The sequence below is a fragment of the Miscanthus floridulus genome, chromosome 19 (assembly GCF_019320115.1).
Source record: "Miscanthus floridulus cultivar M001 chromosome 19, ASM1932011v1, whole genome shotgun sequence".
In the NCBI taxonomy this organism is placed as follows: Eukaryota; Viridiplantae; Streptophyta; class Magnoliopsida; order Poales; family Poaceae; genus Miscanthus; species Miscanthus floridulus.
In genome coordinates this window covers 104800595-104813740 of record NC_089598.1, presented here as the reverse complement: position 1 = coordinate 104813740, position 13146 = coordinate 104800595, and the positions used below count along the sequence as shown (strand labels likewise).

At 47.7% G+C, this 13146-nt stretch overlaps 1 protein-coding gene across 2 annotated transcripts; it reads left to right on the top strand.

Moving 5' to 3' along the window:
- Nucleotides 1–223: 223 nt before the first annotated feature.
- Nucleotides 224–3775, top strand: LOC136527657 (uncharacterized). 2 transcript variants are annotated; one of them, XM_066520447.1, is made up of 6 exons: nt 224–639; nt 1119–1224; nt 1949–2131; nt 2442–2927; nt 3058–3120; nt 3424–3775. In XM_066520447.1, the coding sequence occupies exons 1-6, from the start codon at nt 613–615 to the stop codon at nt 3426–3428; spliced, it is 870 nt and encodes a 289-aa protein (XP_066376544.1). In that variant the 5' UTR covers nt 224–612; the 3' UTR covers nt 3429–3775. The 2 variants fall into 2 exon arrangements, with proteins under 2 accessions (XP_066376544.1, XP_066376545.1); XM_066520448.1 differs by lacking the exon at nt 3058–3120.
- The last annotated feature ends 9371 nt before the right edge of the window (nt 3776–13146 follow it).

The following is a 13146-nucleotide window of genomic DNA, read 5'->3' as shown; positions in this document are numbered from 1 at the left end:
GGTGCTGGCTGGGTGCAGTATCAAAGATTCTGCGCAAAAAGATTCAGTAATCAGTACTAGTGGCCTGGCCTGAATGAAAAGATAAACAAGCCAGGAAAGAAAAAAGGAAATTCAGAGCAGAAAAGAAGAGAAAAGATTCAGTGGTGGTGCTGGCTGGGTGCAGTATCAAATATTCCCCGAGCCAATATGAGGGTTGGGGAGAGAGTGGGTCTGGTGCCCCGGATTCCAGAACAGGAACAGGGGGGTCTCTCGCCTCTCGCTCTCCTCCACCATCGCAGCACGCACACCCTCTTTCCTTTCTTTTTCCTTCCCCAACCCACCTCGCTCACACAGCCTTCCTCCCTTCCCTTCCTAGTGGAAGTGGATTGGTTGATTGATCGCACAGAACTCACACCCACACAGACCGAGCTGCTGCCCGCCCGGCCGCCGCTCTTCTCCTCCCCTCTCCTCGCGGAGCAGGCAGGCAGGCTGGGATTCCCCGTCCGCGGCGCCGGCGTCTGCTGCTGCTGCTGCTGCAGGAGTTAGGAGGGAGGAGCTTTGCCTGCGAAGGAGGAGAGGTGGCACCCCGCCGCTAGGGCAAGAGGGGGAGGAAGAGGAAGGTTGGCGTCCGGCATGGCGAGCGAGGAAGTACTCCATAAGGTCGGTCCCGAATTCTCGTCTCTCTCTCGCGAGGGCATACGCCTCGTCCCTAGTTCATCGCCTCTGTTGCATTCATTCCTAGTCTGTGTGGTTCGTCACTTACCTAGCTACCAGCTCGTTTCCCTTCACGCGGATTTAATTGTTGCTGTTTCTTGCGATTTTGCTTTGCTCCCGGGCTTTGCTGATTGTTGGTACCGACTCGTGTCGTGTGCGCTCCTCTCAAGGAGCAGCCATGTCGAAATTGGTAATCTAGGGTTTCGGAGGAACTCCAAGGGTCTAGACATCTTCATCATGTGTTGAGTTTGTTGCGCACCTGCGGTGCTCACAGGCAACCGGTCTCGGTGAATCCTGTATTCTGTGAACTTTTTTTTGCTTAGTACGGAGTATCTGTCTTCCGGAAGCCCGAATAGCGCTTAAAAGGGTTTGTGTATACGTATTTATTTTGATGGATTGATCAGATGATGATTCCTGTTACACAGGTCCAGAATCTTATAGAGCGCTGCCTTCAGATGTACATGGACCAGAAAGAAGTGGTTTATGCCCTCTCTCACCACTCAAAGATAGAGCCTTGCATTACTGAACTTGGTAACGCTCACTGTTCTCCTCTCGTACAGTGAGATGACTAATTTCTCTTGCTTGCAAGAAGTTGGTCCAAAGCTACTTCATGCATATCTGGCTCTACCGTTAGTCTAATGTTACAACTGTGATTCTGCACTATGATGCAATACAGATATAATAATGCTTTACAACAATAGCTGAGCCTTTTAGTCTCTGTACAATGTTTTAAGTAAATAATTCTCTTCACCCTTGTATTAATTGTTGTCATATGCTCCCCCAAATGTACTAATTCAGTGGCAAACATGTATTCTAGAAATCTCGATTGGTGCCTTCTAATATTCTTTTATACTAGGATAATGAAAAACATCCATCCTTGTACAAACTTATGTCAGGCTCAGTGTTAGCAACTATCATGTGTAAAAAATTGTTTAGACCCATTATCCTACCTTAATGACAAACTGGATAGCTAGGCACCAAGTTCCATTTCTACATTCCCCCCCCTTTTCTGAAAAAATATTTTGCAGTTTATTGTATTGAAATTGAATCTGTGCTGCTGCTAAACTTCACCTCCATGAAGATACCAACAAATAGTATGGTAGTGAAAATTAGTTTATGAAGTTCCATTTGCTTCGCTGATGCTCTCAGAATTTCCAATAATGCTCACCTCCAGCCTTGCATTTTGTGGTTAATTTTTTTTCTTAAAGAAATCTCTTATGGCTGGTAGCTAATTGGTGCCTTTTTCTCTTATCAGTTTGGCGACAACTTGAGCAACAAAATCCTTTGTTTTTCAAGGCATACTATATGAGGCTAAAGCTTAAGAATCAAATCGTGGTCATCAACAAGCTTCTTCAGGATCAGTTCGCGGCTATGAATAAAGATTTTTCTTCAGGGATCCCTTCTATGTGTCTTCCTAATGGCTCTAACTCCAACCTATGTAAGACCTTTGTTTCCAACCTTCTTATCAGGGATTGTTCATCATTATTTAACTGAGTTTTCTGATTTGCTGAGTGAAGTCCTGTAACAATATGATGGAATCTCAGGCATACATGTTACTTTGCAAAGTGATTTAACCATTGTATGAGCTCGACAAGTCTGTCATTCATTCGTTTGAAGTTTTGTTTTTGTTCATGAGATCTTATTGCCACTTTCAAGTTTCCACTCTTCTTTCACTTGCTGGTAAGTTGACCTTTTGCTAGCTTCCTTGTCTGTCATTTTAACATGGCCACTTTCTTTACTTGTTTCAGTGAAGCAAAATCCATGCTTTTTGCCAGAGACTGCTCCTGGATCTGCAATGCCAGATGGTATAATGCACAATGGAAGTTCAAGTGGTATAATAAATGGCCCACCATCTGGCAATCAATTGCTTAATGCTAGTAAAGACTTGCACGGTCTTCATAATGGAATAAATGCTTCAGCTAGTCTACAGTCAGACCAGAATGCAACTGCTGTGCTGGAGTATGGTGTAGACAATGAGACTAGTGCAACAATAAAGACTGAGTCTTGCTATTCGAGTAATGCTGATTTTGCTTTCTGTGGGAATACTTTCCTGGAATCATGCCAGTCAATAGGTGATGCATCTGGTGGTGGATCTTTTAGTAGCTCAGAGTTGAATGGGCAACCACTGAATGATTCGATCTTGGATATGGAATCATCATCATTTAGCTTCTTGAACCAAATGCCCCAAAACTTCATCTTTTCAGACTTGGCAGACGATTTCAACCAAAGTGCAGGTACCTTCCAGTGAGATTTGTTAAATTCTTTCTTCCGAATTTTGAGTGCCTACTTGTTTTTGTCTTCCCCCTCTGCTGTATAAGTTATTTGTCTTGTTTTGGTTTCCCCCCCCCCCCCCCCCCCCCCCAGAAATAACACCATTTCTCACTCCTGAAACAAATTTCTCCGATTCGACAGGGGGAGACCATACAGGTGATTCATCCTCCTTCCTTTTTCTCATAACCACCCCATGAATACAGCATATACTGCATTCTCCGATCTTCACGTGTTTGACCCTAGAGTAAAAGCATTTGTTCAACAGGCAAATGTGGTTAGGGTATCTGTATTAGTACTTTCTTGGGTGGTACTTTTAGGGGTCACTGTTTACGCCAAGAATTTAGTCGATGTGGTCTCTTAGAGAATCTTCTCTTAATTTGAGTTGCATTGTCTCTTAGTGGCGTCTTCTCTTGTCGACAAACATGCATTCTGGTATTTACTGGCTTTCTTCCTATGCAGGTTGAGCGGTCATGCACAGCGCACGGGCCATTTGTACATACGCTCATGGGCAGTTAAATCTGCATTGATGAAGAACTTGAGGACCTTTTGATCTAGCTGTTTATTTTCTAGATTCCGCGTCTTATATTGTGATAGTTTGAGACTTTGGGTTTGGTGGGTTGTCTAGCCCATCAGAACGCATAATGGGTTGGGTCTTCCGGCATGCTCTCTGATGGTGCCGTTGCCGTGCTTCTGTAAGAAACATTAGGAGCGGCGTTGTTCGCATCAGCATTAATTTGGCTAATTTCTGCGCTTGGCTTGTAAAACTAATTCTATTAATATTAACTTAATTCTGAATTCAAGATTTAGACCATGAGTTGTACTATTGTACATGCCGCTCCCTGCTACCTGAATTGGCAGAATGGTTGATGAGAGGTGGGAACCGAGCCTCTCGGCCACCGGATAGCCGACTGGAAGCCCACCGGCCGTCCAAAGGCTGGCCAGCACGGCAACCGACTGAATGCTATCGGCCGTCCAGAAGCCGACAAGGCTAATGAGAGTCCTGGATTGGCCGCGCGGGGTCGACGGTCTGTCGGCTCTCCGATGGCCGATATGTAATAAAATATCTAGCCGCTGCCTTCCCAATGGTCAGCTGACGTGCCAACCATAGCTTCTAGATTTGTAATTATTCAATAAAAAAAAAATATTTTTTACGACGGATCAGATCAATCAAACCTTGAAAAGAAAGAAATACAAAATCGGTAGTTTCCATGAATCGGGATCTCATACTGAGTACGTCTCGAAACCGATCCCGAATAACAACGCTAGCTATTTATACGATTGCATGCAAATCAATCTAATCTATCTAGGTAGAGCCAGTTGAGTCGTCGCCCGCCGTCTCCATCGATCGATCGATCCTTGCCAACAGCAGCAGCAGCCATGGAAGTGCTGGTAGACCGCTACGTGCGAGTCACCGACGAACTAAAAGAGATGATCCAAGAGATGGGAGCCCAGCCTCTGGATCTGAGGGTAGCCTCCGTGCTCAAGGCCCTCCCGCCGTGCAGCAGCACAAGGCAGAGGGATGCCCAAGAACAGAGCGCCCTCGACGCAGAGATGAGGCGGTACCGGGCGGAGGTCGAGGAGCCGGCGTTCGCGATCCTGCGCGAGCGCAAAGCCTCCGGCTCCGGCGGCAGCAGGATGCACAAGGAGCCGGTGACGTTCAGCCCCTCCGGCAACTACCCCGAGGTACTGGACGGCATCGACCTACGTCTCCCTGCTGAGCTCCCCGCACGTACCCCCAGGCGTGACCCCTTTGACGCTTGCCATCTCCTGGCCGCCCGGCCATCACCTGCGGAGTTATCCTATGACCGGCTTCATCTCGAGCTGTCACGACGGCTATCTCGCGCTCCACTTCGGCAACTACCTCTCCGGTTTATCTTCCACAGGGTGTTACCTGGTGATCGACACCTGCGCTGCGCAAACTCGATTGCCATCATCCCGCCGCTGCCTCCCCACGGGAGACGGCTTCTTCGTCTCTCGACTTCACCGAGCGTTTTTTTAATCGGGCACTTGATAAAAAGGCTGTTTGTCAAGTGTTAGAGATAAAACACTCGGCAAAGCATTCAGTAAAAAGGTGATTTGTCGAGTATCGAACACTCAGCAAAGAATAACACTCGACAAAAAACAGATTTACCGAGTGTCAAACAATAACACTCGATAAAGGGCCGTCGTCGTTAATCCTTTGCCGAGTGTCTTCTTCTGACACTCGGCAAAGAGGCACATTTGCCGAGTGTCATTTTTGGACACTCGGCAAACCATTTTTTTTTCATTTTTGACCTTCAAATTTTTTCTGCAACCCTCAGACAATACCTGATACTCCATGTTCCAATATAGCACATTTCTCGAACTTTTTCTATATCTTTTTAATTTATTTCATTTAATTGAATTTTTTTGGATAATTCAAATTATAACCGCTAGTCATTCGAATAATGAAAAAAATAAATTGAAAAATGATATCCATGTTATTTAGTATAATGTGAGGCCGTATCCAGGAACAGACCATCAATTTCGAACATCTTGTTCACGAAACATGACCATGAACTTGCGGTCGAGTTGTTTTTAAATTCTATAAAAAGCAAACGAAGTCCGAAAATCATGAAACTTGTCAAGATATCAAGATATCATATGTGGAGGCTGTGATAAAAAATTGAGGGAGTTTCGCGCAAGTTGTCATATACGATGCTTACAAACCGAAGTCGGCCTCTTTACGAAATCCGCCCCGGCTCGCGCCCGCACCAGCCCCGCCCCCCCCCCCCCCCCTGCGCCAGCCGCGCCCGCGCCGTCCCCTGCGCCGCATCACCGGAGGAGGAGGAGAAAGAGAGGAGGAGAGGAGGAAGGAGGAAGAGAAGGAGGAGGAGGAGGAGGAGGAAGAAGAAGGAGGCGTCAGCCCCGCCGCCGCCCTCGCCCGCGCCAGCGCTGTCCCCGACGCTTCCTCAGTCGTCGCCTTGTCCACCGGTGCCCTGGCCTCTTCACCACCGCCGTCCTACGGCGCCCACTAGGTATGCCCTACCGTCATCATCGTCGTAGTATAACTAGTAGTTGCGGTAGTAGTAGTGGTAGAGTATCAGTGGTGGTAGTCGTATGAGTGGTTGTGACGTTGTTATATATATGTGGTTGGATATAATCTATTAATCTTGTGCATGTCGGTCATCGTGCTGTTCATATATATGTGGTTGGTTTTCTTGCAGATTTTGGAAACCTCACCGTGCAGGGGAGGTGCTGCCGAAATTTTGTATTGATAGTTTTATGTTTCTTTTTTTGTAGAGAAGAGCCTATCGGAGCGGAGCCGGAGTACCTCGGCGACCTCGATCGCCTTCCTCGCCGCTGCGGGTCTGCCTACACCGCGTCGCCTCGCCACTACACCGACCCGTCATGGCCCCGCTAGCCTGACTCCACCGCCACCCTAGGTATAACCCCTTTTCCGTATCATGGTCGTAGATCACGCAACCCAGTTAGACGTCTTCCGTTCGAAAGAGATACGATTGTAAATATGCAGATATTTTCATATCTAAAATCGTATCTGTTTTGAATTATCCACATTTTTTGGACAGCTCGTGGATGTGTAGGTGGGATTAGTTTCCATGGTCTGCTCCGATCCGAGACAGAGTTTCGGCATCATCTCCCTGTTGTTCTCCGGATACACAATCTCCCTGGCAGGACGTGTATTTGGAGAACAGCGGGAAGGTGCTGCTGAAATTCTATCTCGGATAGGAGTAGAGCATGGAAACTAACCCCACCTACGCATCCTCGCGTGGGATTAGGACATATCCTCACCTATTAGATAGTAGGAACGTCGTGTAGATGCAATTGATGTTTATATTACTCGTCGCTATATATGTTAGAGGATGGAGGACCGTGAGTGGATGTACATGGTCCGCGCAAGTTAGGGTCAGGTCACCAATGAATGGATCGACAAGACCGATGCTTTCTTAGAATGGGCATTTGGCGTGGCTGCTAAAGGAGCGAGTAAAATTTGCTGTCTCTGCAGCAAATGTGCAAACAAGAAAAGACAAACGAAGAAGGTCATGGGGGAACATCTTTGGAAGAATGGATTTACGACAGACTATACCAGGTGGGTCTACTATGGTGGAGCCGATCGTATGAGAGAGGAGGTGGTGAGACCACGCATCGAGGATTATGATGCTGATGCCGGGGTAGCAGACATGTTAAATGACTATCATGAGGCACAGTTCGCTGAAGGACGTACGAAGGAGGAGCTAGAGGCAACCGCAAAGGCGTTCTACGACATGTTTGCCGCGGCACAGAAACCCCTTCACGGCCAGACAAAGGTTTCTCAACTGAATGCCATTGGACGCATAATGGCGTTAAAGTCCCAGTATAGCCTGAGTCGAGACGCATTTGATGGTATGTTGATAGTTATTGGCAGCCTGCTTCCGGAGGGTCACCTTCTGCCAAAGAGCATGCACGAGTCACAGAAACTCCTTTGTGCACTTAAGATGCCGTATGAGCAGATACATGCTTGTCCGAAGGGGTGCGTCCTATTTAGGAAAGAATACGTGGAAGCAAAGTACTGTCCAAAGTGTAAATCCTCTAGGTTCCTAGAGGTAGATTCTAGTGATGGCCAGAAGAGGCAGCTTGACATTCCTGTTACAATCCTACGACACCTTCCATTCATACCGATGATCCAACAGCTATACATGACCAAGGAATCTACAAAACAGATGACATGGCACAAAAATAGCAAACAATACAATCCTGACAGGATGGTACATGCATCCGATGGTGAAGCATGGACCCACTTTGATGGCATTCATCATGACAAAGCTAAAGAGGCTCGTAATGTACGTGTTGCGCTGGCAACAGATGTGTTCAGTCCTTATGGAATGATGGCTGCCCCATACATATGTTGGCTCGTGTTCGTTATCCCCCTCAATCTCCCCCCGGCGTATGCTTTCAATGACAGAACATATTCTTGTCGTTGATAATTCCTAGACACTCAGGGAATAATATGGGTGTGTTCATGGAGCCTGTGATTGATGAATTGGTCCGTGCTTGGGAGGAAAGGGTATGGACATACGAAGCGATCGGAATGGAAAAATACAATGAAACGGTTATTGAAGAGGACGCTGGAGATGAGGTGCAAAATGTGAAGGACTTACAAATGCTTGAGCGATTATATTTAGACAATGACAATGACAACATTGCTCATTCCGACAGTGTTGATTATTTCGACATGATTGATAGTGATGATCAGACTTATGATCCAGCTAATCCCGATCATAAAGATTATTTCTAATACATGTAATACTATGTTATTTTGTAATTACGTTTTGTTTATTTTGTATCTATTTCTAAGTACTTCTTGTTTTAATTGCAGGTGATTGAACAAAGATGGTGGGCGATGGGATGGGGAAGCTAACGTCCTTGTACCGAAGAACAAGGACCGCTGCACCGGGGGAGAGTAGGAGGAGGAGCAGATGCAGGAGGGAGTCATCGCCTACCGCCTCATCGCGTGAGGAGGAAGAGGAGGAGCAGGTGCCCTAGGAGGATGCCGAGGAGGCGCAGGAGGACGCGCAGGAGGACGATGAGGAGGCACAGGAGGACGCGTAGGAGGACGACGAGGACGAGGCGACAACGGGGGGGTTCCGCTTCCTCTAGTTCGTCGAGCATCTACTTGCGAGGTCCCATGAGCCTCCCTCAGCGACCGATACCTCGTGAGAGACGCCCGCTGATTCGACCCGAGGGAGAAAAGTAAGTAACTTTAGATGTTATCACTACTTTATATGATATGTTGAAAATCAAAATAGAAATTAATAATTTTTCTTAATCACTTGGGCAGGAACTGAACGATTGTGGTGAGTGGAGGTGGTCACACACGCCAAGTCACTGGCATCCTCGGTCTTCTGTGCAAGGAGCACTTCCCTGGCCTGGTTGAGTACGCCAGAGTGACGGGGCCAGCCTACTCGTTTGACCACTACGTCGCCGCCCCCGATGTTGTAGATCAGCCCCGCAGGGTATTCAACAAGGCGGAGCGGGTGAAGCAAGAGCTATAGGTAAGTCTTCCTCGCACTACATTGCTCAATACATTCTTGAAATAATGAATGGATATATCGTGTTTGTATGCAGGATTATTTTAGATGCCAGGACGGACATGAGGCCAGGGCGGATGCGATGGCTACCAAATGCTACAAAAAACTCGTCGTGGACATACATTACAAGGCGCGTATCTAGGCCGTCGTAACTTACCACGGGACCATCCTTGGAATGAAGGTCACCAAAAGGGACGCAAGATCCATGATGCTGACCTAGGACCAGTACTTGCAGGTAAATACAGAACATTAATACTAATTCCTTTTGAGATTAAGTAGGCTTAATTTCATCTTCTGATATGTCATGTACTTGATGGCCTGTAGATGATTCCTTATTGGTGCGTCGCGCATCCCTAGTGCTGGGAATAGATGGTGGACAGGTGGTGCTCATGCGAGTGGGAGGAGACGCACAACTTGTGCCGGGAGAGGCGTTTGATGATGCCAGGTGTAGCACACCATCAAGGCAGCCGCAGCCTTAGCGGATACACAGAAACATAGGTACACAAATTCATTTATTTATTCTAACGCTCAATTCTGCATGATTTCTAATCATCTTGCATTTTTCTTGCAATCGGTGTCACATGGTGGCCAGCCTTGCTCCATCTTCAAGGCATTTGCTATGGCCCACAAGGGCAAGACGACGTCCGACGTCGACTACAACTCGGAGGACGGGCCCAAGGCGTATAACAATGCGACCGTCCACAACTGCCTTAGTAAGTACACATAAATGGCAAGGGAGGTCCATTGGTCAGAGTACACAACAATGCGATGTGGCAGTGCATAGGGGAGTTGTCGTATGACCGGACGCTGGGTGTGTCTAGTCGAGTATGACCGGACGTGTCCGGTCGTGATTTCTCATTTCTGGATGCTTGCTAGAAACGATCGGACGCTGAGGTCCAGCGTCCGGTCACTTCATAGTAGCGCATCCGGTCATCACTTGACCGTTGGGATCGAGCGCTCAGTATTTGAAGAGAGGAGACACGTGGCGTGCATCACATGACCAGACGCTGGGGTCCAGCATCCGGTCAATCTGACCAGAGCGTCCGGTCGCCCCGTGTTTAGTGTAGTGAGGAGCCCAACGGCTCTATTCATGGGGGGGCTCTCTATTTAAGCCCCATGGCCAGCTCAAGCTTACTCTCTTGGCCATTTACATTGACATAGCAACCTTGTGAGCTTAGCCAAAGCCCTCCCACTCATCTCCATCATAGATTCAACATCTTTGTGAGATTGAGAGTGAATGCAAGTGTATTGCTTGAGTGTTTGCATCTAGAGGCACTTGGTGTTCATGTTTCGCTGCAGGTTTTGCTTGTTACTCTTGGTGGTTGCTGCCACCTAGACGGCTTGGAGTAGCGTGGATCATCGAGCGGAGGTTGGTGATTGTCTCTGGCTCCGATCGTGGTGATTGTGAGTGGTTCTTGGCCTTTCCCCGGTGGAGAGCCAAAAGGTACTCTAGTGAATTGCTCATGGCTTGTGTGATCCTCATCTTGTGTTGGTTGTGCGGCACCCTATTGAGGGTTTGGCGTGTGATGCCAATTAGCGCGTGAAACTCCAAGTGAGTGAATCGCCACAACGAGGAGTAGCTTGCCGGTAAGCAAGTGAACCTCGGTAAAATATCATTGTGTTCATTATTTGATTATGAGGTGATTGGTCTTCATTGGTATTCATTCTTGTGATTGATTGGCTCCTTCCTCGACACGGCGGTATAAACAAATTGCTCACTCTCTTTATATTACCGCAAACTAGTTGTCAAACTCTTTAGTATAGTTAGTTGTGAGAGCTTGTTAGTTTGGTTAGTGTGGCTCTTTAGTTAGCCTTTGAGAGCACACTAACTTAGTATAGTGACATAGCTATTGTGTGGATAGAAACTATATAAACTAGAATTATGGTAGGTGGCTTGCAGTTTTAGTAGGCTAGCGCAACACTTGCTTCGCCTCATAATTGTCTAACCAGTTTGTTAAGTGTTGTAGAAATTTTTAATAGGCTATTCACCCTCTCTAGCCATTAAGACCTTACAGGCCCTCATCAATGGGCTGCGCCATCGAGCTCGGCGCTACGTGACTCTACGTCCGCGGCGACTCGGAGTTGGTCGTTGACCAAGTCATGAAGGAGTCCTCATACAAAAGCCCCCTCATGGCAGCATACTACTAGGAGGTGCATAAGCTCGAGGACAAATTCTAGGGGATCAAACTGCATCATGTCCCCTAAAAGGACAATGATGCCATCGATTTTCTCGCAAAATTTGCCGCCAGATGGGATCCGTCTCCGAGCAGGATCTTCATCAACGATCTCCACGAGCCGTCTGCTCACGTCCTAGAAGGTCTGATCTAGACACTCCCCGATGCCAAGCCAGCGCCCGGGGGCTCCAACCCCGAAGCCAAGCCGGCGCTCAAGGGCCCCGACCCGTACCTCTATGATGACATCACCCGCTGACGTCGCCGTATTGGCACTCAATCAAAACGACTGGCGAGTGCCGCTACTTGCCTACCTCCTCGAGGAGGTTCTCCTGCCTAAAAGGACTAAAGCCCGATAGATTGCTCGATGCGCCAAGACCTTCGTCGTGCTCGGTGATGAACTCTACAAACGGAGTCCATCGGGGGTGCTCATGAAGTGCATCCCCACCAACTAGGGGAACCAGCTCCTCCTCGAGGTCCATGCTGGGATTTGCGGACATCATGCTGCCCCAAGGTCACTGGTCAGAAAAGCCTTTCGTTAAGGTTTTTACTGGCCCACTGCACTATGAGATACAGAGGAGGTCATCCGCAGGTGTGAGGGATTCCAGTTCTATGCTCGGCAAACTCATTTGCTGGCATAGGAGCTTCAAACCATCCCCATCACATGACCATTTGTGGTCTAGGGCCTCGACATGGTAGGACCCCTCAAAAAGGGCATGGGCGACTTCACTCACCTACTCGTAGCAGTCGATAAGTTCACTAAGTGGATAGAGGCCAAGCCCATCACCAACATCCGCTCGAAAGAGGCGGTTAAATTCTTCCTCGACATTATCTACCGGTTCGACGTTCCTAACTGCATCATCACTAACCACGAGACTAACTTAACCAGAAAAAAGTTCCTAGACTTCAGTGATGGATACAACATTAGGATCAACTGGGCCTCGATCGGACACCCATGTACTAACGGTCAGATCGAGCGTGCCAATGGAATGGTCCTCCAAGGACTTAAGCCATGCATCTTTGACTGACTCAACAAGTACGCTAGGCGATGGGTTGCAGAGGTCCCAGCGATCCTCTAGAGCTTGAGAATGACCCCGAACTGATCCACAGGGTTCACACCCTTCTTCCTAGCCTATGAAGCTGAAGTAGTGCTGCCCTCCGATCTCGACCACGGCGCCCCAAGAGTGAAGGCTTTCGACCACGACTGAGCCATGGAGGCTCAGCAAGACATAGTCGACCTGCTCGAGGAGGCCCACAAAACGACTGTCATCCACTTCGTTCGCTACTAGCAAACTCTCCGCATGTACCACAAAAGGAAGATCAGGGGGAGGATCCTCAAAGTCGGTGATCTCATGCTCCAGAGGACCTAGTCAACTAAGGAAAAACACAAACTCTCTCCACCATGGGAAGGACCCTATACGGTGACCGAAGTGATCTGACCAGGCGCCTACCGACTAAAGGACGACAACAGCAACGTTCTCACCAACACTTGGAACATTGAACAACTACGTTGTTTTTCCCCTAAATTTGGTCTTACCACTTTTATTCAACACTTGTTCCTGTAAAGCACCCTAGCCCAAACACTTTTAGCCTGGGTCGCTTGGGGGCTCCATGAGGGTACAATACTAAATACTACCTCTTTTTTACTATCACATGGTAAAAACTTTACCCCCGAACGAAAGCACATTCCATTCCTTTGATTACCCTACGTGACTTTGTTCTTACTCTCAACCGAATGCACCCCGCCATGACCTATGGTTATGAGCAGCCGAGCCCCGCGGGCCATGCCCAGGTTCTTAAAAGCTGTGGCCTACGGAACGAATGGGTAGGTGCAAAAAAGAAAGAATAAAAAATAAAGCTATACTAGGATAAAAAAATAAGGAACAAATAGTGATTCTATCACAAAAAAAGAACTAATGTATTCATTGATACAAAAACTGTTCACATAGGGGCTCCCCTACAAA